The 24,960-nt window shown below is 39.9% G+C and overlaps 1 protein-coding gene and 2 pseudogenes across 2 annotated transcripts; 2 read left to right on the forward strand and 1 right to left on the reverse strand.

The window, feature by feature from the left end:
* The first annotated feature begins 476 nt into the window (after positions 1 to 476).
* LOC111320917 (uncharacterized) lies at positions 477 to 1,518 on the forward strand (annotated as a pseudogene).
* Positions 1,519 to 9,054: 7,536 nt separating this feature from the next.
* Positions 9,055 to 12,194, forward strand: LOC148733418 (uncharacterized; annotated as a pseudogene). The gene is made up of 2 exons (XR_016000298.1): positions 9,055 to 10,264; positions 10,506 to 12,194. The product of XR_016000298.1 is annotated as an uncharacterized LOC148733418 (transcript).
* On the reverse strand, positions 11,792 to 13,921 carry LOC148733419 (uncharacterized). Its single transcript, XM_088757777.1, has 2 exons — positions 13,701 to 13,921; positions 11,792 to 13,301 (listed from the first exon to the last, which is right to left on the reverse strand). The coding sequence occupies exons 1-2, from the start codon at positions 13,826 to 13,828 to the stop codon at positions 12,062 to 12,064; spliced, it is 1,368 nt and encodes a 455-aa protein (XP_088613903.1). The 5' UTR covers positions 13,829 to 13,921; the 3' UTR covers positions 11,792 to 12,061.
* Between the last annotated feature and the right edge of the window lie 11,039 nt (positions 13,922 to 24,960).

Here is a 24,960-nt window from a genome sequence, read left to right on the forward strand (position 1 = left end):
TATAAAAGCTGACGTTTCGAGCGTTAGCCCTTCGTCGGGGCGAATAGAGGAATTGTGCTTAAAAAAAAAAAAATTTACATAGGCGAAACAGGCAGAAGACTAGGTGACCGATTCCGAGAACACCTTCGCGACGTGGAGAGGAATGACAAGGACACATCGAAACCAGTCGCTAGACATTTTAATTTACCTAATCATTCTAAGCAACATAGGGCAAAATGTTGCTTAGAATCCCACAGGTATTAAAGTGCGCCTGACCCCTAAATTTTTTTCACTTAAAAAAATCTTTATGCTTTGGTGAGTATTTCCTCGAAAAAATTGTTGGATTTGGTTAAATCCTCAATTTTTTATGGCCTGTTGAAGTCGAGATCTGAATGGACCACGACCACGTAAATGGGGATCTGGGCAGAGTAACTTGTGACGTCACTTCGAGAAGACGCTGAAGGAATTCTCAGCCAGTCGTCGATCTGCGAAAGCCTTTCTAGCAAGAGATTCATTCTATTTGGTCTTCGTAGCCTGTGAAATTCAAGTGAAAATTACAATGACTTCCGAATCATCGGACATGGAGACGAGCTTCGACTCAGACGACTCGGAAATGAATTTTATCGCTGGATACGAACTTTAAGACGAAGGGCAGTCATCCCGCGTTTCACCATTATCACCAGAAACTTCGAGCGATTCAAGCGATGACGATGCTGCTTATACTGACGAGCCACTGGCTGATGCAGAATGGATAGAAAAATACCAAGAAGAAATGAAGGCTAACGAAGAACTCGAACGAAGCCTTAAGGACCGGTTACGGGGCAATGTAGAACTGAAGGAATGGTGAGATTCGCGGGTTTCTCCCTTATATACATAATCGCGTGAGCTTTGGTTATGCATTACATGTGTTGGCACGATTGCTTCTGGCACTATTGTGTACGTATTTCTTGGATGATTTTTCTGCTAACATAAATTTGCTGAACTTTAGGTGCAAGTGTGGAAATTGCAATGTCGCTTTGTTACAAAACATCAGGGAATGTTATTGTTGTTGTGAACTGGAAGGCTGCGAAGAATCGATCAAGAGTGACTTTGTCATACAAGATCTTGCCCCTGATGTTCACCTGGCCTGTATCACTGAACACCCAGGATTTCATCCCGTTTGTCTTCAGAGGTGGAGTCTGAGATTAGCTGCGGACAAGTTCAAAACCAAAGGGAAGAAAAGGTATCGGCAGACAGGAAGCGAAGAAAGGTTAGCAATATTTACTGCTGGTTGGTGTGATTCCTTTTCGAGTTTACCAAAACATATCGCACCTAGATTTTCAAGTTATGAAGTTCGAAATAGTCTCGTTTGAAAACTGACGCATAAAAAATATCCCAATGTTTGAAAAGTGGCTTTTGTCGTCCGTGTATTGACTTTGTTGAGAGTCTAAGGGAAACCACCACCATTCTTTTGCCTCGATTACTCAGGGGTTGTTCGTCCTCTGTTACATGTACTTCAGTATGAACTGTCGGAAAAGCGGTAATTCCGAAGCTGTCTCGCTCTAAATACGGATTTGATAGAGTTTTTTGGTCCTTCAACGTGTAGTTTCGAACAAAATCATCTGGCTCGAAATGCTTCAAGCATATTACAGAACTCTTCGATGGCTCCCATTTAGCACGTTTCAGTCTCATAAAATCTATCCATCTCTTCCTTCGTTTCTTCGCCTCTGGACGCTCATCGCCGTAAAACGATGTCGTATGGAGCGCTATTCCATTCTCTAAGCTTCTGACATTACTACAACCTCCAACAACACATCTGTGCGGCATATTTGCGACCAATATCGATCTAACCTTCCAAACATAACAAGTGAACTGTGCAAAATGGCGCGAAATACAGATTGTTGGGTTGTCGAAGTGACGTCACATTAGTCGCCAGACTCTTGATCCTTGAAACGCGGTCGTGAGCCAAAATGGCGGTGATTTTCATACGATCTTCCGTACTTGAACGGGCCACAAAAATTCAAGGATTTGACCAAATCAAAAAATTCTTTTGGAGAGATACTCACCAAAGCATGAAGATTTTTTGAACGAAAAAAAAATTTAGGGGTCAGGTGCACTTTAACGAACACTTTTCATTCCACTAATTTATTCGTGTTTTTCTCGTTGCCATGTTCCCACCAATATCGTAGCTCCATTTCCTGCCTTTAAAAGCACACACAACCCACAATTCCTCTATTCGCTCCCGGACGAAGGGCTAACGCTCGAAACGTCAGCTTTTACAATCGTAACGGTGCCCAATTTACCATTTCAACTTTGTTAATAGATTCAAATTATTTCGTTACCCCCACCGACGCAGCCCCAAACAGTTTCTTTAGAAACTATCAGCCTTTATTTATGTGCAGTCCAGATGCGCGCCAGCGGCGCTCAAGCCTTCTGCGGCGTTTTCTCTTTGCCTCTTTGATGTTCTCATTCTTTGATGTTGTGAAACGTGTTATTGCACAATCAATAATAGCGAAAAAAACAAATAGATAAAATAAATAATGGGTAGAATGTTAGCTTATACACGCAAGTGAATTATCTAGAGGAATTTAAGGCGTACGTTTGGGCTGGAACATCCTGTGACACATAGAAATACGTGACACGTGCTCCGCAAATAGTGGGTGTGGGTTTAATTGCTAGGGGCTAATTGGATTAGTCTGGGTATAAGGACGCTAGTCAAGCTGTGCGACTGGAAAATGGCTTAGTAAAGCGCAAATAAGCATTACCTGTGGTGAAACTAGACCTTCTGCCCACGGGAAAGTGAGACTTTAGCCATGGGAAGTCTGTTTTTGTGTGTGACCTCTATTCCCACAGTGAAACTGCCCATGGGAAATCGTTATGGATACATCAAAAGGAACAAAAGAATTACCCATGACGTTTCCCGAACCAAGTCGTAGGGTTTAGCAGTGGTTTATCTAACTACAAGAGTAGTTCAACCAGTCGGATGGAAGAAAATAGTAAATCCGGAAACCGCAGCACATGCTGGGCATTTTTGTGGTGTTGCGCTGAAATCGCGGCAAATATCTTCGCAAGTACCAAATTCAAGACACGCGGCATCAAGTATGGCCCGTTGCAGAATGAAGGTTGTTCCTCCTTTTGGCCTCTTGAAGATCATATGAAAATAGATGGTAGTCGGCCTATTAACGATGACGTTTATGGATGCTTGCAACATTAAAGCTTACCGTTGGAAGTGGTCAGCAGTGTAATGTTAATTTCAAGATGGCGGTCAATTCGTGTACTACATCGAACTGCGACAATCGGAGAGCTGACAAGCTCAAAATATATCAGGATATGTACATTCTAAACGATTCACCATGTTCAAAAGTTTACCTCGGGTAATTATTTGCGATGTAACCGGAGGATTAAACCTGACCGGAAACCCAAACCCATCCCAACCCAAGGTTATTACCCACTGGGTTACCTCGGGAAGGAGGTGAGTGTAACCACAGCTATCGTGAATCTCGGATTTACGTAACTAGGTGTGTATTTCCGTTGTGATAAATAGAGATAACATGTTGTAATTGAGGGGAGTTTGACTAATGGTCGTGGGTCGTGGGTCGTGAGTCGTGAGTCGTGGGTCGTGGGTACAAGTCGTGGGTCGTGGGTGTGGGTGTGGGTAAAAGTAGTGGGTGTGATTAATACTTAACAATAACAATAATCATTTAAAATATTAGTTATAATAATACATAAATATTATACAACCCTTGTCATTGTATCAGCTCGGTTTAGTGAGCCTAATATTTCACTGATTTCATCCAACAGAATTAATTAATTTCACCCAAAAAGAAAAGTGAAACCAAAGACAAAGCCATTATATGCAGGATGATGTAATCTCTTAAAATGAGGGTCATTCCAAAGAGTTTGAGGAGTTTTGTTCAGGTAAAACGCTTGATCAACACACACAAAAATAATCTTACACTGAAAAGAGTGAAGTGTTAAACTTAAAAGAACAACGTTTTCAGAACATGAAAGAAGCTTAAAGGATCAGAAACACGGCTATTGGCTGTGTTCTTGAATTAAAATTAAATTGTGCTTTCAGTGCCGGTTAAAAATAAATGAAGTTTCAAAAGTAAAAGTATATCCCTCTGCTGGTCAGGGGAAATAAAGCTTGTATTGATCTATGACATTCAGTCAAAGAGCCGAATGCTTTATCTCCGTATCGCTTACCATCTACCTCGCATCTAAGAAACAAAATGAAGTGAAACAGCGAACTGTTGCAAGATAAGCCGATATATAGATGGCAACGTTGCAACGTTAGTTGCAGGTCCGGAGATGTTGGCTCCAAGGTTTTTCCAAGACACGAAAATATAAAACCTCTGGTATCCAGTGTGCGGTACAATCGACAACCGGAAATCGCAAGCCAATGTTAAATTGGTCACGACAACTGGCTCGGTGACAAGAAATTAAACGAAGAACCAATTAGTACAATCTTAAAATTTTTCTTCGTCCATTTAACTGGCCAGGTCCTTTTCTAAATCATAAAATAAACTAGATATGAAGAATTATTGAAATAAGTAAATTAATAAATAAAGAGGTTCTAATAATTTCAATTTTTAAACGATTCATTTCTTATCTGACAAAGACCAGACTCTGCAGAGTTGCGAAATGTGACGTACTCAAGAAACATAAGTTTCATTGTTTGTCGAGAAGTATTCCATTATTTCACGGTAACTAATGACAGCCATGTTTTCCGTCTTGTTTTGAGACGCTTACAAGATAAATTTAAAAGAAGAATAACAACGGTTCAAGTCACTTTTCGCGAAAAAAGCCAGTCATTTCGCAATTTCCATGAAGAAAAGTCGATTCAACGTTCACGGCGATAGAACCAAATCACGTTTAAAACCAGCCAAAGGGCCCTTCACGATCACGAAAAAACCCTTTTCCCCTACAAAAATAACACTAATTGATTATCAGTAGTGCTACTATTAACATTTTTAAATATGAGCTCTTAACCATTAATTGTTATGTATTACCCACACCCACGACTTTTACCCACACCCACACCCACACCCACGACCCACGACTTGTACCCACGACCCACGACCATTAGTCAAACTCAATTGAGGGCATTCGGAATAGACATTGAGATCGATTGAACGTAGATTGTACGGATATTGTAGAGGCGAATGCGGATCGTAAATAAACTTGATAAACCAGAAAGATACAGTCCTACTGATTGCTGAACGAGCGGAACGCAGAGATTTTCCTTAACGCAGCGGAGAATTCTGCAACACGCAGCTGCTGGTCGAAGTGTAATCGTACGCTGTTTAGTCGGTGCATGGATATCTAGGATATCCTTTAAGGTTTTGTCATATTTATCGATTAGGGCTAAACTGCAGAATACCCTAGTACCACTCATTTACATGTCATTGAATAAGAATAGCCTCTATTGTGAAGAACGAAGATAACACAATAGAGGCTATTCTAAGTCAAGAATCGAGAACTAGACTAGAACTGATCGTTGTCTCCAGCCAAGTTTCAGTTATTGCGAGAATATCTATATTATGTTCAACATTGTAGTCTTTTACAGCAAGTGCTTTGTTAATTATTGAACTTGTCTTTATCAAGCAGAAATCAATAGGTACAGAAACATGTTGTTTGGTGTTTGTAGTTGTCTTGGGAATTTGTCAAAGGTTCGCTGGGTCTTTAGTCTTTCCGGAACAATAACTATTGTCCCTCGGTTTGGACACAATGGTAGGTATTCTGTCAGTCATTGGGCCAGGGTTTAATTTAAACACTAAGTCACCTAGCAATGGATGAAAACTAGCAGTGGTGTTGGAGTAATATAGGCACGGGCATTTGCAACGTTTCATCTGAGTTCTTCTGTGGAATGATAGCCTTCCATGCAAATTGTTTTCATTCCAAGTCCACAATTTTTCGTGAACAAACGAACCATTGTCTACTAAGTGTACAAAGTTTTATTTATTTATCACAAAATACAAATAATATTTTCACCACAAAATGCAAATAACGATAAAAACAACACAGTCACACAAAAACAAATAAAAGTGGCGAGGAAGCCCAAAGAGAAACCATAGTGCTTATAGATATTGGGCTCCCTTAGAGTAAAAAAAAAATAATAATAAACAGTAACAGTAAGGCCAGTATCGAAGGTAAAATACAATGAAGGCAAATATAGGTTGACTAATTTCGTAGACTGAGTTACCAAAATATAAAGAATGGTTAAGTATGCTTAAGTATGTAACAATGTGTTTAAAGATAATATCAAATATGTGAAGAACGATATTTGAGTCAGTTTGCTAGACATAACGTCTCGTAGTCACGTTCGACGCACTAAAAACTACTATAAAACGAATACAAGAATTGTAAAAACGTGTAAAATGGTATATAAAAAGTCACTTGTAAAAATGTAGCGGAATTCCAAATCGATTTCGATCAATTACGATCCTCATCAGTAGTACTCCGCCATGTTCAAAATACTCATAAATAATTGTTCATATAAGTGACTCTGAAATGTCCACACTTCTTCCAGGCTTCATGTAAGCGGTCATGATGTATCAATCACAGCTCGTGGGATTTGAAAAAAGTTCCATTCGTTTGGAACGAATGGAACTTTTTTCAAATCCCACGAGCTGTGATTGATACATCATGACCGCTTACATGAAGCCTGGAAGAAGTGTGGACATTTCAGAGTCACTTATATGAACAATTATTTATGAGTATTTTGAACATGGCGGAGTACTACTGATGAGGATCGTAATTGATCGAAATCGATTTGGAATTCCGCTACATTTTTACAAGTGACTTTTTATATACCATTTTACACGTTTTTACAATTCTTGTATTCGTTTTATAGTAGTTTTTAGTGCGTCGAACGTGACTACGAGACGTTATGTCTAGCAAACTGACTCAATTATCGAACACGTTCCTGGCCTCGGCCCACAAAATTTCATCACAATGAAGAACGATAAGTAATTACTAAAATAATTTTTAAGCTAATAATTCACATAAATTTTTTTGGAGAGAATTAGATTCTTTAATATCATTTTCTAAAGAGTTATAATAAGTAGGTCCTTGGAAACTGAAAGAAAATTTTCGAAGGTTAGTTCTACAAAAAGGAAGCGTGAAAAGCGTTCACTTATCTAGTGGCATAGCTATGGACTTGTTTGTTTAAAGAAAAATAATTGTTGAACTTTGGAGGTAGAAGGGAATGGTTAAAAGAAAACATAAGTTTACCCAATTCTAGTTGTCTAATATCGAAGAGTTTTAGTAGTTATAATTCTTTGAAGATAGGGTCTGTATGAGAATCGAAAGTTAATTTAGAAATAATTCTGATAACTCGCTTTTGTAAAGAGACAAGACGGCGAAGATTAGTTTTGTACGTAAATCCCAAGACAATGATACAATAATGAAGATATGGATAAACTAAACAAAAGTAAAGAGTTTTTAGACATGGTTTAGGTAGAAAAAATCTTGCTCTATCAATGACTCCTATTGATTTCGAGATTTTACAAGCCACTTGAGAAATGTGCGGTTTCCAAGTTAGATGTTCATCAATGACTACACCAAGGAACACCGTTTCTTTAACCTGCATCTGTTCGATTCTCTGTTCAATTACGTATCGAGAAAAGCGGCTCAAATTTGATAACAATAGGCTTTGTTAGACAGGCGAGAAATGACCCTATATGGCCATTTTTGAACAATGGCGCAACAGCTTCAGAACACACGAGGGATTTGTCGAAGCTTCGATTAGCATACGAGCAAGAAATTTAAACGCTCGGAAAGACTAGACTTTAGTTTAGAACTATGACGACTTTAGTTTAGAACTATGACAGTTTCTGGACAAAGATTTATACGGGGAGAGGTGGTCTGAATGAGACACAACGTATTTTGAATTCTCGATGTGTGCATTGCTACGTTAGCGGTCAATTTTTTCCTGGGGTAGACCACTGAGAGTTGACTCGACGAGACAAATTTACATACGTATGATGCACGATCCTCGCAGGAGGATCGTCCATCATACGTATCTAATACCGCAGTTCAAAATATATGAACTTCAAATATACATTGTATCAGACAAATTTACGCTACCCACTTCCCCGAAGCGGCTAAATCAGCGTTTAATTTTCCCTTGGGGTACTCCGGTGACAATTTATCTGCCGTGTGCAAATATGCGCTACCTACTCTTCCAAAATAGCTAAATTGTGATGCCAAAAATTTTTTTCCGATTAGTCACGAACTTTTTCTCGTCGCTTCGGCCAAAGTCCCTCAGCGCTACAAAGAACAAAAGGACTATTAAACAATAAACATATGAAATACATATATATGAACTGCGGTTATGAAACGTATATGTGCATGATCCTTCGCAGTAAAGCACTATTTAAGCAATAGTGAAAATCAGACCTGAAAAAAATTCAGGCCTGTACGGGATTCGAACCACTGACCTCTGCGATACTGTGCAGCGCTCTACCAATTGAGCTAACAAGCCAACTGGGAGCAGGCCATCAAATTAATTCGACATAAACCCGTAGATGATAAATCAAACAACAATTAATTTGATGGCCTGCTCCCAGTTGGCTTGTTAGCTCAATTGGTAGAGCGCTGCACTAGTATCGCAGAGGTCAGTGGTTCGAATCCCGTACAGGCCTGAATTTTTTTCAGGTCTGATTTTCACTATTGCTTAAATAGTGCTTTACTGCGAAGGATCGTGCACATATACAAAAGGACTATTGTTTACTACTTAATGTGTGAATTTGAGCCGGAACAATAGACCATTTCTTGATACGTACGCTTTATTGCATTGGAAAATGATACTTTTTCTGTCTAGGTTAGAAGCTGAGATTGAGGTGTTCCAGCTCATTGAGCCGTCGCATTAAGCAGAACCATAGTTAGTTTCTCGGTATTGCGTATATTTCTATCCTCCAGGGTCTGGATGTAGATATTAGATGCCATTTCCATGTGATTGATATTCATATCGCTATTGTAGTAGTAGAAGAAAGGCAAAAAAGGCGGGGCTCAAAAGGACGCGCCCACCAATCATTAACACTCGTTAACACTCCCAGATCAGTGAACCCGCATAATTACCGCTCAGAAGTTGATGTGTGGCGCCGTTAAGTGTGGTTAACACCTCCAGGAATTCGCAAAATTCTAACTAAAAATATAAATCATTTGTTAATCGACATATTCGGCGTTTCCGTCCTGAGGGCTTAGGGTCTCTCGTTAGAAACTCGCTCGTCTGTGTCGCAATGGCAAGGTGATCGCACGGTATTCGGAAAACAATAGCGTCCTCAAAAACCATTTTGAAAGGCTTGAAATGAACAACAGTTGTGTTCACGGCAGCAAGGGGATCGAAAGAACTGACGATAAAATGGGAGAGAATTGTAAAGATTGATTTTTCATCGCTGTTTACAATACCTCGAGTACTTGGGAATATCAGAGCAAGCTTCCAAGTGATTATTCGCAAGGTGGGCAAGAAACATCCAGATTTGCCCCAATGACCGGTGACCGCCATATGTCCATATAGCATTGGCTTGTTCTCCATGTAAGTTTATTTGAGTGTTTCTTCTTACATGTTAGTGTATTTCCTACCCTCCTTTTAGAGATTAGCACTGTTATCCGCGGGACGTTCGATTGGTTGAAAATTCTTTTGTTTATTTCGATACTGGACTTGACTGCCGGTTGAACCTCACAAAAAATAACGAACAGGTTTAACACCGCTGTTGCTAACAACGATCATTGCCGTGTTTCAGAGAGTAGCTTGTCTTCTTTGCAGTTGTCTAAGCGCAGAAAAAGCGATAATTTGAGCGAAATTCGTCAAATTTAATGCGGCCGAAGCGAAAGTACTTAGAGCGCGCACATTGCATAAAGGTGACCGAAACTTGATCATAACATTACGTAACACCACAATTAATGTATCTAATACATACATACATACATCCTTTATTTGGTAAAGCAGGTTGAGGAAATGGCAGCTAATGCTGATGTGAACCTGCTATCTACTAATAAACAGCTAAAAATATTTACGTCTGCTAGTATGAATAATCATACGTATCAATGAGAGTTCTAAAGCCGTTACGTCACGTTACCATGGGAGCAGAAGTTTCTGTTCTAAACAAACGTGCTCAGAGCTAAAATGGCGTCGTTTTCAATCGCTGCACTGATATCATTCTTCGCTGGAGAAAAGAAGTCAATCGAACGAGGAGAAAATCATTACAGATCTGAACACATTGAGTCATTTTCTTACCATCAAGGTGTTTTACGCGGTGAGGTTCAAGCAAGTATGAAGAAAAAGGTCTATCGAGTCACGGTGAGTTTAGAGCCACCAATCGCATTAAGAAGCCTAAGGAATATTTTTAAATATCTTTTAAGTACCTTCTTGTTATCTACTCCCCCAATTTAGAAATATATATTTTCGATCTTGTCGATTTCCCTCATCAAAAAAGCCAGGCTGAGGCTTAAATCGTACAGATTATGATTCATATGAAATAGTGTTACTAAGACATTTATGAGTTCACTTTGTTTGAACTTTTATCTTAATTACCACTTAGATTTACCTGGATGACCACTTCAACATAAAATCCACGGAGTGTGAATGCCCAAAGGGAAAATTCAAATGCAGTCACGCGGCTGCTCTTTTTATAAACGGGATTCACAACTTAAGCCGCACAGATATTGAATGTCCGTGGAGGAAAAAGAAGTCTAATACCTCCCTGTCTTTACAGGAAGTCGAAGAACTGTTCCCTTTGCCAAAGAATTATGTGGCGATTACTCGATCTCCCAACACAGAAGATCGTCAGGCACTATATGGAAGCTTAAAGGCATATGGGAGGTTCACAGGTCTTTGCTGGCTCATGAGCCCAGAGCCTGCTCCCCAAGCCAAATTGCCTGTGCCAACAATTGAAGAAATCATCTACTCAGAGGAGTTTATCCAAACAAGAGGTGCACAGCAACAATTGGACTGTTTGGTTCGGAAAGCCAAACTCACAGAAGCAGATATCCTGTTAGTCAGTCAGATAACTGTGGGCCAACGAGACAACCCAGCCTGGCATCCTGCAAGAAGGGGACGGCTTACAGCAAGCAATTTTGGATCCGTTCTGCATGCCAAAAGAGTGACCCCTTCACTTCTCAAACGGCTCCTTGGAGAGTATGACATATCAAGAGTTAAGGCAGTACAATGGGGGGTAAACAACGAGGCAGAAGCGATTAAGGCATTTACCAATTTAACTGCAAAAACTGTACAGGAAACTGGGTTATGGCTGGATGGCTCTGGGATTCTTGGTGCTTCCCCAGATGGAATTGTGGATGAAGACTCTGTTTTGGAGGTCAAGTGTCCCTACACCGAAAAGAATATGACAATGGAAGAGGCAGTGAATACCTCCCCCAATTTCTGCTTGAAAAAAACTGAAAGTGGTCAGTATGCTTTAAGGAAGAACATGTCTACTGGCATCAAGTCCAAGGGGAGATACATTTTGCTCAAAGGAAGTTTTGCTATTTTGTTGTGTGGACATCTAAAGATGTAGTTGTTTTGAAAATAGCAAAGGATGAAGGCTGGATTGGAAACATTTCTAAGCTAACTCAGTTTTATTTTGAACACCTCTTCCCAAAGGTTGTAGAGGGACGATTATAGGTTTCCAGATCTATTACTGCATGTAATTATTTTTTAAGAAATAATAATTTTCAGGAATCATTAGGAGCCCTTTGGTGTTTAGTCTTCACTGATGGCATGTTGTTGTGGAATTTCTTGAGATAGGGAGGCCTTTCAGATGGAGGGTATTGGGAGCTCAGGTTTACTTTTTAAGTTCACTCTAGTAACTTTAGGAAATTAACACAGATCTTCAAATCCCAACAGGGCTCTCCTGGTTTACTCAAACTAACTTTAGAAACCTCTGCTTGAAATATTTGCACATATGTTACAGTTTTTGCACTTTATTGTTTTACAGTTGAGCTGTACTGCTCTGTTGTAGTGAACTGTTGTTGGGCTGAAATTATACATGCATCCATAAATTCAACAATGATAGCAGATTTACTTTTTGAATAAAACAAACAGATCAACATGTATTTTACAAAGTATTCAATTTTCCTTATATGAAAAATAATTAGTTCATTAATCAAATTCATATCCTTCACAGCCCTCTTTGATCAGTGGAAACTGCAGATTAACAAGTGAAGCACAGAGTTGAAATATGATATCTGCATGACAACGTAAATATGAGGGAATAAAAGTTAAAATCTTGAAATCTTTGAGCCTAGCATTTGCCCTCTCAACATGAAATCTGCATTTTGCTATAACTTTTGTTGCCCTTGCTTCACTCTCAGTGAATGTACCATTGTTTAAAAAAGGTGGTATATTTACTGAAACACCATTTGGTACAAGATCCTGTAAAACAAAACCTTTGTCTGCTAAGACCATATCTCCAGCAGTAAGGTGATTTAAAAATCCTGATTTCTGCACAATTGCTTTGTCAGATATTGACCCTGGACAAAGTTTGCTGACATAAGTAATAACACCATTTGGCGCTACACCCACAATAACTTTGAAGGAATGCATTCCCCTATAATTTGAATACGTAGCATTCTGCTGGCTCATAAGCCCAGGTATGGCAATCTCTATATCTGGACAATCTATCACTACTCTACATGAACCAAACTGACTAAAAGATGATGGGGCACACAGCTTGTTCTTATCCCTAGATGGGATGGATGCCATGAGGTCAATAAATAGAATTGAGTGTAAGACATGAATGAAAGTTGTTACAATATTTGCTATTGTAGATACACTGCAATTGAATAACTGTGCAAGGTGAAGATTTGTGTAATTCTGTCTGACTTTCATTAATGTTATAAATATTTGTTCTTCAAAACTGATTGATTGCACTCTCCAGCCAGCAAAGTAATTGACGGATTGTTTAAACCTAGCTGCATAGTTGACAATAATTTGAAAAACTTCCTTTGTTGGCAGCCCAGTTTCCATCTTCAAAACCTCCTCACTCATTGTCGAAACCGTGTAATGTTTTTGCACATAGTTATTTTCTTCTCTTTGATCAATCATTTCCCTTTTTGCCTGCTCCAACTCTGCTTCCAGTATAACTTCTTTTCTTGTTGATTCAAGTCTCTCCACACTGCCAGAGGTGTCTTGTTCAAGTTCTTCTTTCTTCCTTGCAGCTTCTATCATTTCTTGTAGGGTCTGTTGTGATTCGATTTTTTTCTTTTTTGGCTTTGCTTCTTCTGCAGGGAAAAGTTTGTCTTGGTTCCTCTTGAAAATCTCAGGACCATTACTTTTTTTTCCTTCTCTGAAATGGCAACTACAGACTCTGGAATGTTTTCCTGGCTCTCTGTCTTCTCTCCTATCGCAAAAAGGATAATTTTAGCTTTATAATTCTTTCTGATTACTGTGCTATTAGCGGAGGATTTTTATCTTGCAGCTTCTATCTTATAAAAATCTCTAATTAAGAAGACAGTTCTCTATCTGCCTGTTTTAACACTGCAGGGTGACCATTAAGTATCAACAACCACACCAAAAGCTCTCACAACTGATTTCCATCATTGAGTCAAATGTTGGCTCGTGGCTTCTAGGGAACCGATTTTGAAGTTGGAGTACAAGAAAAAGGAGTCTAAAAATCGGTAAGATTTATATAAGCTTAAACAGTTTCATAACAAAGATGGCGACTCCACAACCGCAATAAATTGCGTAAGCATACTTTTCTCCTGGACAGAAAAAGTATTGAAATAAAACTCTTACTAACCTCAGTAGGTGAATCCATCTTCTGTATTTTTTCAGCTTTTTTTCCTTGCTAGGGAATCCGAAGAAGCTACACGTGTGACTTTCCGAGTGATGGTTGCAATCAGGCGCAAAGCAGTGCACCATTTTCATCGTTTCGATCGCCTTCGTTTCTCAGTTTTAGATTTCTATGACCTACAGCGTTAATAACAATGTAACTGAACCTTATTCTAAGCTTCTTTGAACCGTTCCATGCTTGACCTCAGCAACGCATCGGTTATCAGCAGGACGCGCTCGATTGTTTAGAACAGAAATTTTAGCCCCATGGCAACGTGACGTCACACTTTAGGACTCTTATACGGGTATGATAAGTAAGTAAATATATATATATATATATATATATATATATATATATATATATATTAGTATCAGTCAAATTAACTCAAACGATGCATTTAAAGGAAAATAAATACAAAGATAAGATTTAAATTAAAAAATTTTAAATATATAATAATTTTACTAATAATAAGATAACAAGATGCCAAACTAGATATCAGTAGTACTTAAATTCGTCACTGATATTGTTGGTAGCAGTGGAGTTTGAGCCGAAATTAATTTGGTCAATGCATTTATAGAATTTCTTAATACTAGCCTTAAAAGAAGAGTAACTAAGCTTAGACTTTAACTGACTAGGTAGGCAATTCCAAACAATACTAGCGCGATGAGTGAAAGAATTGTGCAGGGCTTTGGATTTGGGACATTTAAGAGCAAATCTTAAGTTATCTCTTAAATTGTATGAAGTCTGGTGCTTTGTAAATAAACTGTTTATGTTATCAGGAGCTAGGTTATGAAAGGCCTGGTATGCAATACAGGCAAGTCTTCTCTTATACATGTAATGTATAGATGTCCATTTTGCTATGCTAAGAACTTCATGTTTTGGGATATTTGTGCTGATCTTGTGAATCAGTCTGGCAGCATTGATGTGCGAATACTCGAGGTCGGCCAACAAGTTGGAAGATCCCCACAAAGATATACAATAAGTTACGCTTGGTAGAATACCTTTGAAGTAAATAGAATCCAGAGTGGATCGGTTGAAGGTCCTCATCTGTTTAAGCTTAGAAATCTTTGCATTGAAGTTTGAGTTCACCATTTTAATATGAGGAGACCAGTTAAGCTTGTTGTCAAGTTTGACTCCTAAGCAAGATGAGCTGAAAACACAGTTGATTGGTTTATCGTCTATAGTGATTTGTCTAATTGGGTCGATGAATGGTATTTTTGAGATAAACATGACTTCAGACTTGGCTGGATGGATGAACATGGAGTTTAATTCAGACCAGGTAAGTAGTTGATGCAAGAGAATTTGAATTAGGGTTGAAATAGAGTCGATAGAGTTTCCAATGATGTAGGCAGTGGAGTCATCGGCAAACATTTCTATCTTTGAGTCAACAGACAAAGGTAGGTCATTTGTAAAGATGCTGAAAAGTCTTGGGCCCAATAAGGAGCCTTGGGGTACGCCAGAAGTTACTCTCATTTTCTCAGAATTTGTACCATTAATAGTCACAAACTGGTGGCGGTTATTCAAGTAATTAACAATCCAGTCAAGTGAGTCCCCACATAGACCAGAGGCTTGAAGTTTATCAGGTAAATTTGATGAGACACACAGTCAAATGCCTTTTGGAAGTCGATAAAGATTACACCAACTGATTTTCCTTCATCTAAGGCAAGCCTCCATTTTTCTGTCATGCTAAGAAGCAGCAACTCAGAGGACCTACCCTTCCTGAAGCCCCATTGGGAGGTAGTAACTAGTTTATGTTGGTTCAGAAAAGAGTCAAGTGGAAAGCAGGCAATACTTTCCAATAACTTACTTGGTATATTTAGGAGTGAAATTGGACGATAATTTCCACAATCCTGAGTATTACCTTTTTTGTGGATACAGTGGACTTGTGCTAATCATGCCTCAATAGTGAAAGAGTAAATTCCTTACATTATCATGGTATATTCACGTTATGGTTTTCGTCTTCCTTGGTCCAAATATGCAACATAATACACTTTCTCCCTCTCTCATGTGTCACGGTCGGGCACGTGCTCTAAAACCTATCTTTTTGTAAACTGTCCGCCATCTTGGAAAATGTAGGTATATGGCTTAAAACGCATTCAAAAAAAAAAAAAAAACAAACGAGCTGTATGTAAATCATTATGTTAATGTCAACAATGGTCACCCTTTGTTTTAATCCCTGTTTGAGGGGGACATTAGGATTTTCGGTTTTGCGGTTTTGGGTATTCATTGCGGTTTGCGGATTTTCCGTTTTTAAGCATTTGATTTTCGGTTTTCGCGAAAAATACTAACGGGTTTTCGGATTTGATATCCGATGCAGTTTTCGGTTTTTCCTATTTGACCTATTTGGGTTTCGGTTTCTCTTCGATCTGAGCGACAATCACGTGCCTCCACTGATCTCGAATAGCCGCCAAATGCAAATGTTATTGAGAGGAATGCGTGACAAACCATATCGTAGGGATCCCTAGGGAATTCACGCGTCTTGAATGACGCCCAAAACTTTGACCTTACAATGTGGAGCATTTAGGTCAAGGTTAGTCTCTCTCGCAGCCGTTTTTTTTTTGGATGTCACGCAACACTCCCCCAAAAGAAAGGCTGCTGACAACCGAACTACATTCCTTTCTCCGAATTGGCCAATCACAGCTCGGGTTCCATTTTCAGGAACCTTGAACGTCACAGTGTTGTGGCTGTCCAACCCAACCGACAATTAATAACAGACAAATTTATTTTACTCAGATTTCGTTTATCCTGTTGGGAGCCAGCTTTTAGTTGGTCTTCATAATTAGCTTACAGCCTGTTGAGAACTAGTCACTCGCGAAGCGTTAATCACAGGAAGATCGGTTAATCCCGAGTTAAAACAAAAAATTCCTTGATACGCTTTACGAAACGAAGATGTAAACAAATGTATTTATTGAAGCGAAGCGATGAGACATCAACAGGGCTTGGAGATGAAGTGATGCGTAGCCAAGCGATTAAAACAGGCGGAGTAAACGACGACGTAATCGATGTCTAAGGCGGTCTAAAGCGGACTATAATTAAACAGACTGAAAAACTATGGAAAACGTTGGAAATAAACTCTGGATTCCAGTCAACTGATGCAAAAAGGTAAGAAAAGGAAAAGAAGGCAAAGTTAAAAGACTTACTTCCGTAACCACGTTGGGAATTATACAGCGTTGGCGTTATACATTACAAGATTGATGTTAACATGGTGAATAGCTAGCCTGAACTAAACTAGTTTTGTTAGTTGCTTTAGTGGATGCTGAGATCGATACTTAATAATTTCCTGATGTAACTGAAATGCCAACCGAGGGTCGTGTGCACCGAGAAAACACAAAGGAGCGAACGTGAGACGATAGGTAAGCCGTCAACGCTACTTAAGCCCTTTGGGAAGAAGTAAAAGGGTAACAGATGCGTGCGCTCATGAAGGCGCGAGACCGAATCGGCAATAGTGTTACGGAAACCCTCGAGATTAGTGGCAGCTGTATGAAAATTGAAGGGGGCAGAAAGCCAGAAAAGCACACCGAGCTCCTGCGTAATAATTTCGTCGTCCGTAGTGTCCTCAGTTATGATTTTCTGCACGGCCGTCTGGTTTGCCAGTAGGTGGCCTCATCGCTTAGCAGATAGAACAATGGCTAGTGTTTCTTTGTGGTTGATATGTAGACGAGACCAGGCGGGGCGGTCAAGTGAGAATTTAAAATAAAACTAATCGCCCCTGAAATAACCGCCTGCTGCAAGAAGGCACGAATCAGTCATACCATCCACCGTTGGTCGGTCATAGAGGAACAATAGCTTCCCGTTAAAGGCTTGCAAATAATACACTCACCAAGATATCGCTGCAACTGATTTTTGGAAGGGCGCTGTTTATGCAAGAAACTAGAAACTGTGGTCTAACACTCGTGAATTTCTCCTCTGAGAGTGCCATGCTATGAGATCGTATCCAGTTTTATACCCAGAAAGGATAATTTGCGGGTCGGTGGCACGAGTTTACGCTGACTGATAGCAAAGCCTAAATCTTGCCGTAAACGTAGCAAGACAGGCATGGGTTCATTTCACCATCTGTTTGGTGGTGAAATTAGTCAGTAGCCAATTAATTTAGCACATTTACTTCGGTAAATTGCGTATCAGAGTCCACCAATTGAAAGCCGCTAATAATGATGTCTGCCAAAAACGCCTCGTCCTCGTCGCTCGCGAGTTCGTGCAGCCAAAGCTTAGTGTTAAGGGGTGAATTTGGGAGCGCCAGTCAATTTCGCATGGCTGGTTAAGCGTGCTGCTGCAGTGCAGATTGTGAAACATAATTATGACCTTAATTGTGAAAGCTTCATCTCCTTGAACTGTTAAAGTTGCAGCAAATAGAACGCCCGTCACTGGCGAAGGGTACGAATAGGGGACCAATGTTAGTTGTGCGGTTAGAAGACCTCTGGAAGTAAGGCAGGGTTTGGTAGAAATAATTTGGATATATCAACAAAGTTGAAATGGTAAATTGGCCACCGTAACGATTACAAAAGCTGACGTCTCAAGCGTTAGCCCTCCGTTAGCCCTCGTTAACGTTAGCGTTAGCCCTCGTTAACGTTAGCCCTTCGTTAGCCCTTCGTTAGCGTTAGCCCTTCGAGCGTTAGCCCTCCAACGAAGGGCTAACGCTCGAACCGTCAGCTTTTGTAATCGTTACGGTGGCCAATTTACCATTTCAACTTTGTTGATATATCCAAATAATTTCTTTACCCCCACCGACGCAGCCCCAAACAGTTTCTTTAGAAACTATCAGCCTTTATTCATTTGGTAAAAATAGGTTTTAAAATCGTGGAGTGGAGGTGATTTGAGCCGAAACTCCTAGGATAATTATACGTCGCCTGTAAGAGGCGGAACTTGCCATCGTACTTGAGCACCGAAACCCACTGGTAACGGTTTGAAAGTTCCATTACCTTAATTGTATACGCTAAAGAATTTTGCACATCGTGTGGCGTACTAAGTTTGTTACTAGATAGAAGATTATAAAAAGTCCCAGTATTTCCAACCACCCACTGAGAAATTGAAACTTGTCGAAACGGGGCTTTTTGGGGCCATATGAAACGACTAATTTGGTATTTCCACCGTCTGCTTAGCTTCGTTCTTCGTCCTTAGGGGACAAAGTTATTCCGAAAATCAATAATTCTTAAAGCTTTCTCACCCCGTTAAAGCTGGGCTGACATCAGAAACATCTCCGAAGCTCGTGAATCCAACAAGGCGTCGGATGGTTGACTTTGGAGAATGCCCGAGTATTGTTTAGGAGCAGAGCTTTTCGCTCGACAGTGCTGGAAAGTACGATGATCGAGTTAAGAATTCCATCCAATGGTGATGTTAATACTTCATTGGGATGTAGGGAGCGAACATCCTTGACATTTGAGGGACCAGCTTGCTCCGGTAGCTTACCCGCGACCAACTTAGTCCATTTCTTCTCTTCAATGTACTTTTTTGAGGGAGGCTTTACGTTTGTGCTTCGCTTGCCGCTGTTCTTCCTACTCCTGCCCAAGGTCTGCAATTTGTTGGTCTTCGTCATCGTCGGCAGCCGTGGCTTTTTGCCTGCTCTTGTAGGAACTTGGGGAACTGATTTCCCCTCCTTGACAGTATTTACTGGGAAATCTCCAGCCATGTTCGGCAATGAGTGTTCCACAGCCTGCGCATTTAGCTACCCTCTTCTCTGATTGTCAATCACTTGACATGATTAAATGATGAAATTGAAACTAAAACTTTCTAAGAAGCTAATATTAAGCCGCTTGTTGCTTCCTTGCTTGATTGCTAAAAACACGTGCGGTAATATACTGAATTAATTTCGCAATGAAACGGACGGGTCCATTTAATTTTGATTCCAATTTGATACTGGCTCGTTAAAGAATTACCTAGCCGACACTCGTTTCTTGCATTTGCTTCATGGTTACAAAACCATAAAACTGCTCATTCACAACTCCTTATCATTGGAGTGACCTTGGATGAGCTTCCAAAGTCGAGGAAGTGGGTCCGTACGGTTAGCTCCCTGGAATAGTACTCGGGGTGTACCGGTTTCGAGCCCCGGCTTTTGGCTATTGATCGTCACGAGTTTAGGTCCTTGATTACACTCTGCTAAAAGGCTACGGATTTCTTTCTTGCCAGTTGCTTTCTTTTGACTGAGGTATGTTTATCTGTGGTCAATAATACTGATATATGACCGCATCGGTTTTATGATTTTTTGGCGAGAGTTGTCTTTTAACGCGACAAAAACATAGGCAATTTTTTGTTCAGAAGTTCTTTTCAGACTAATGACCAACCAGGCACTTTTCAATGCGCTCGTGCACGTTGCAAAACGTGTCCTTTCATTCACAACACTGATAAAATATCGGGACCTAAACGATCCATTAAGATCACCGATCACTTCACGTGCACCTCCGCCAATGTAATCTATTGCATAACTTGCACTTGTTGCAAAAAGATATACATCGGAGAAACAGGAAGAAGACAAGGTGACCGATTCCGAGAACACCTTCAAGACATGGAAAGGAATGACAAGGACACATCGAAACCAGTCGCTAGACATTTTAATTTACCTAACTCTTGATCAAAAGCTCGTCTTTCAAACCGGCAGTCTAAATCCCACAGGGATCTACGAACGCTTTTCATTCCCCTCGTTTATTCGTGTTCTTCTCGTTGCCATGTTCCCACCAATAACGTAGCTCCATTTTCTGCCTTTAAAAGCACACGCAACCCACAATTCCTCTATTCGCTCCGACGAAGGGCTAACGCTCGAAACGCCAGCTTTTGTAATCGTTACGGTGGCCAATTTACCATTTCAGCTTTGTTGATATATCCAAATTATTTTAAAGAGTTAAGCAACAGCAAGATGACCAGGGTTATTTACGATTCAAACTATCCTTAAACACGTTGTTCAGTGCCCTAACACTGTCCCCTTGGTTCTTGTGGTTGTAGGGATAGCGGTTTTTTGTAAAAGGGCTTAGGCCTTCTGAAGTGTCTACGCCGATACACCAAAAACGTCTTATTATAATCTTTAATATGTTCTTATTATTACCAAATTGATCTAACATTTGTCATCATTATACCTTTCTTCCTCTTATTATTATTAGTAGTAGTATTGCTATTGTTTTTATTGTGGTATTGAACACCAGTTGATGGATGCTGCAGACTTTTAAAAACTCCATGCAGTTGGGCGCACACACACTAACCAAACCTTTACTAAAGAATAAACTTCGTGGGTGCAAGCAGGTCAAAATTTCCTATTAATCGTTAAATGTTTTATTGTGGTTGTAACTTATCTAACTCAGAATACCCTCCTAAGAGGAGAGTAAGTAAAAAAACTACATTATCATTTAAACACCAACGAAATACCAAGTAAGCTTTGTACTAAACCTCTACGTCTACAACGACGTTCACTTACTTGATACGGTATTTAGGTTGCGGCTCTGCTTTGATCTTCTGCTTGTTTCATACTTGTGCGTCTCTCATCATTTCTTCGATTCATTTCCCCTTCATCGCCATGCACTTGTTCCGGTTTTCTTCTGGGTCGGGTTTTTCATAGCTGGGTTAAGATAGCTCAAGGTTAGTGTGAAATATGATTTCAGTTCTTAAAGCTTTAAAAGAAGATTCAGTATGAATCTTTTTGTCGACAATTTGATGATTGGATGCTTCAAAAAGGAATAGAAAATTATCAGAAATAAAGAAACCCGGATTAAAATTTAACCTCAGATTACCATTGATCGGCCTTCGAACAACTGGGCCTTGATGGTAGACTCTGGTAGGTCCTTTAGACCAGCATCCCTGTATATTACCGATGTGTCAAAATAGACAAAGCATGCAATAAACTAAAATAAAACTGTCGATTGACAATAAGGCTGGCAGATCAGAGCTCCTGTCGTATTGCCTCCCAAGATTTGAATTTGGCAATGGAATGCAAATAAGGTACGACTTACACGCGAAGCAAATACATCAAACCTTTTGTAATGTAAGAGGTGGAGTGGTTTGTGACAACAAAGACAAATAAAAGCATGTGGTGTTCGTCGAAAATAACATGTAGGCCTTAATGATACTATCTTCGTGAGGTTATCTTTCCTTGCAACGTCGGAAGACTAACATTTTTTTAGGTAGAGGCTCTCTTCAATGAATCTTCCAACTAAATTTCAGCTATTTTTCATCTTTTTTCAAACAACTTTTCGATTTCAGCTGATTTACTCTTATCCTGATCAAGGTCCAACTCTATGGCGAACTCGCTTGCATCTTTCAGTATGAAGGAATGATCTTTCTGCATGGAACATTCCTTCCATATCATTCCCCGATCATTCTAATCTTTGGCTCCTGTGTTTTGTAGAATTTCAATGCAGGTTTCACTTACGTCAGTTATTTCACGCTGTTGGTCACCTGACTTCAGAACTTCTTCTTCTTCCACTCTTTCTTGATCGGTACAATGAGGCTAAGAATTCGGATACGATCATTATCATTATTATCAAAGATTTGCCTAAAATTTTAATTTCAAAACATTGTGGTAAACTTGGAAAAACTTGAAATTATCCTTGGTAGAATTTCCTAAAGGCAACAACGCTTGACAATACCTTAACATCATTATCATGTCAGGGTGAACAAAAATGTTAAATAATACGAAAAAGCAAAAATAAAAAATTATTTAAAGACAGAAATACTATGGTAAAAAAAAATTATAAAATGTTTGAAAGAAATAACGCAATGAAATATTTGCGCGACGAGTGCCGCAAAGTTAGGCACTTACAGCTCTTCTCAGACTCTGGCAATTTGATGGCCCTTTGCAAAAACTGGATAATACTTGACAGGTGCGCATGCTCTATGTGGGATACTTTAGTTTTCTCTCTTGCAAAATATCACACGTGATGTGGGCGGGCAGAACTGGAAAAAGATCTGTAGGAAGTCCTGGCGAGGATAAGGCAAGACCATCGCAATCGCTTTAGTACGCGCAGATTGTAAGGTTTGCATTAGGTGTGGGAAGAGGTGATTGATGTCGACGTTCTGGGAATGGCAGTCCGCCGTGCGGAAGCACAGAATCTAACGGCGGAGGAGGCTGTTCCTGAAAGCTGAAAGGATTATCCCCTCATCCAAAATCTCATTCCACCAGGAATGAGATTTTGGACCGCGGCCGGGATAGGTGGTGAATTTAGTGAAAGCGAAGATGTCCAACACTGAAGAAATATTTACGGAAAAGGTTTGAAGGGAGGAGCGGGCATGGTAAAGCCCGAATCGCCCCCTCTGAGGATCGTAAGCACATTTTTCCAATGTATTTTTTCAAAATCCATCCCGGTTATAAAGGAGAGTGATAGAGGGATTTTGCGATTGTTGAAATCGGCAAGAGCACGAAAAATGTTATCATTTTACAGGGTTTGTTTTTGATTGAAATGTTACAAAAATAGCGTTCGCAGATAATAATAATAATAATAATAATAATGATAATGATAACAATAATGATAATAACAAAAATAATAATAATAATAATAATAATAAATTTGAACTTAGAAAGTTTCAATACTCCCATTGTTCCATTTAAAGTGTACCGGCCAGTCCTGGGAAGAAATCATGGCTGTTGAAGTTTGCTTTACTGACAGCAAAGACCAGCTCATTTGGTTGTGAAATAATTTTGGCAACACGCTTTTACTCTTTCCATTCCGCGGGAACAGAATCTTAAGAAGTGCATCTGTACTATCTTTGGACGTAGAACATGGCAATTTTCTCGTTATTCTTTCGTGTTTTCATGGTTATCTTTCCTAACCATTTTTCTATTCTCTCCTACTCTTTTCTTTTTCTCAATCTCAATATAAGGGTGATAATGAAATGACCATGCAGCTGATGGTGATAATTATCATGTCATGTAAAATACCATTTGTGATCACCTGTGCGCTAGGTATTCAGCTGCACTGTTGAAATAATGAGAACTTATATATTTCGATAATCTTGTAGGAGATAGAGGGTCCAGGTTAATCATGAAGATCTGTCAGTGACTGGTTCCCGTCTACTGCGAGCATACTTTTCTCTTATAAATTTTGCAAATGGCCAATGTATTCTGTGTTACCTTTAGCGGAATATGTGGAGCTAGGCTTCAAGTCTGAGTGGCAATCAATACAAAGACGTTTGTCTATTTCGCTACAATTCTTGTTGATAGTCCAAAATGAATTAAATAAGGCTTTACAATGTTATTCGTAAAATTACTCTTTACTTAATGACTTGTTTCAATTGACCATGATAACAACTTCCTCAGCATTCCCAGCACATCATGGTAGAAAGCTTAGTGCGATAACAGAATATTAAGCTTTTTACTAGCACCCTCACACGAGACTACACAGAATCCCAATCCATGTAGATGCCGTGAAGGTACCGACTTTGACCCCCTTTGACAATGCAATAAACGCCGATCTCCCACGCAACACACGACTGCCGTTGAAGGTGATCATATCCCCAGGGACCATTTTGTGCTCCATTTGATTGGCCGAGTCCCTTTACATCCTGCCCAAAGTAAGAAAACCTTCGTAAAGCTGAACAGTCTCCTCAGGGATGGAGTTGAGCACGATAGAGTCTCGCACATGGCGATGTTAGTGCTTCATTGGGAAGAGGGAGCGAAGATCCTTGGCATTTGACGGACCAGCTTGCGGAATACTCAGCTTTTTTTTCAACACTCTCATACGAGAGTATATGGCATCCCAATCCACGTAGATGCCTTGAAGGTATCGACTTTGACCCCCTTTGACAGAAAAAAGCTGATCTCCCATGCGACACGCGACTGTTGTTGAAGGTGATCATGTCTCCAGTGACCATTTTGTGCTCTATCTGATTGGCCGGGTCTTTTAACACCTTCCCCAGAGTAAGATAAGCTTCGTAAAGCTGAACAGTCTCCTCAGGGGTGGAGCTGAGCACGATAGAGTCTTGCACGTGGCGATGTTAGTACTTTATTAGGAAGAGGGAGCGAAGATCCTTGGCATTTGACGGAACAGCTTGCTATAGTAGCTCACCCGCGGCTATCACAATATATCCGTTTCTCTAAATCCGCCTTTGGAGGGAAGCTATGCGTCTGTGCTTCGCTTTTCGCTGTTCCTCCAAGTCTAGCTCGACCAACTCATGCCCAAGGTCTGCAATTTGTTGGTCTTCGTCATCGTCGGCAGCCGTGGCTTTTTGCCTGCTCTTGTAGGAACTTGGGGAACTGATTTCCCCTCCTTGACGGTAGTTACTGGGAAATCCCCAGCCATGGTCGGCAATGGGT

This window comes from Stylophora pistillata, chromosome 4, assembly GCF_964205215.1.
Source record: "Stylophora pistillata chromosome 4, jaStyPist1.2, whole genome shotgun sequence".
In the NCBI taxonomy this organism is placed as follows: Eukaryota; Metazoa; Cnidaria; class Anthozoa; order Scleractinia; family Pocilloporidae; genus Stylophora; species Stylophora pistillata.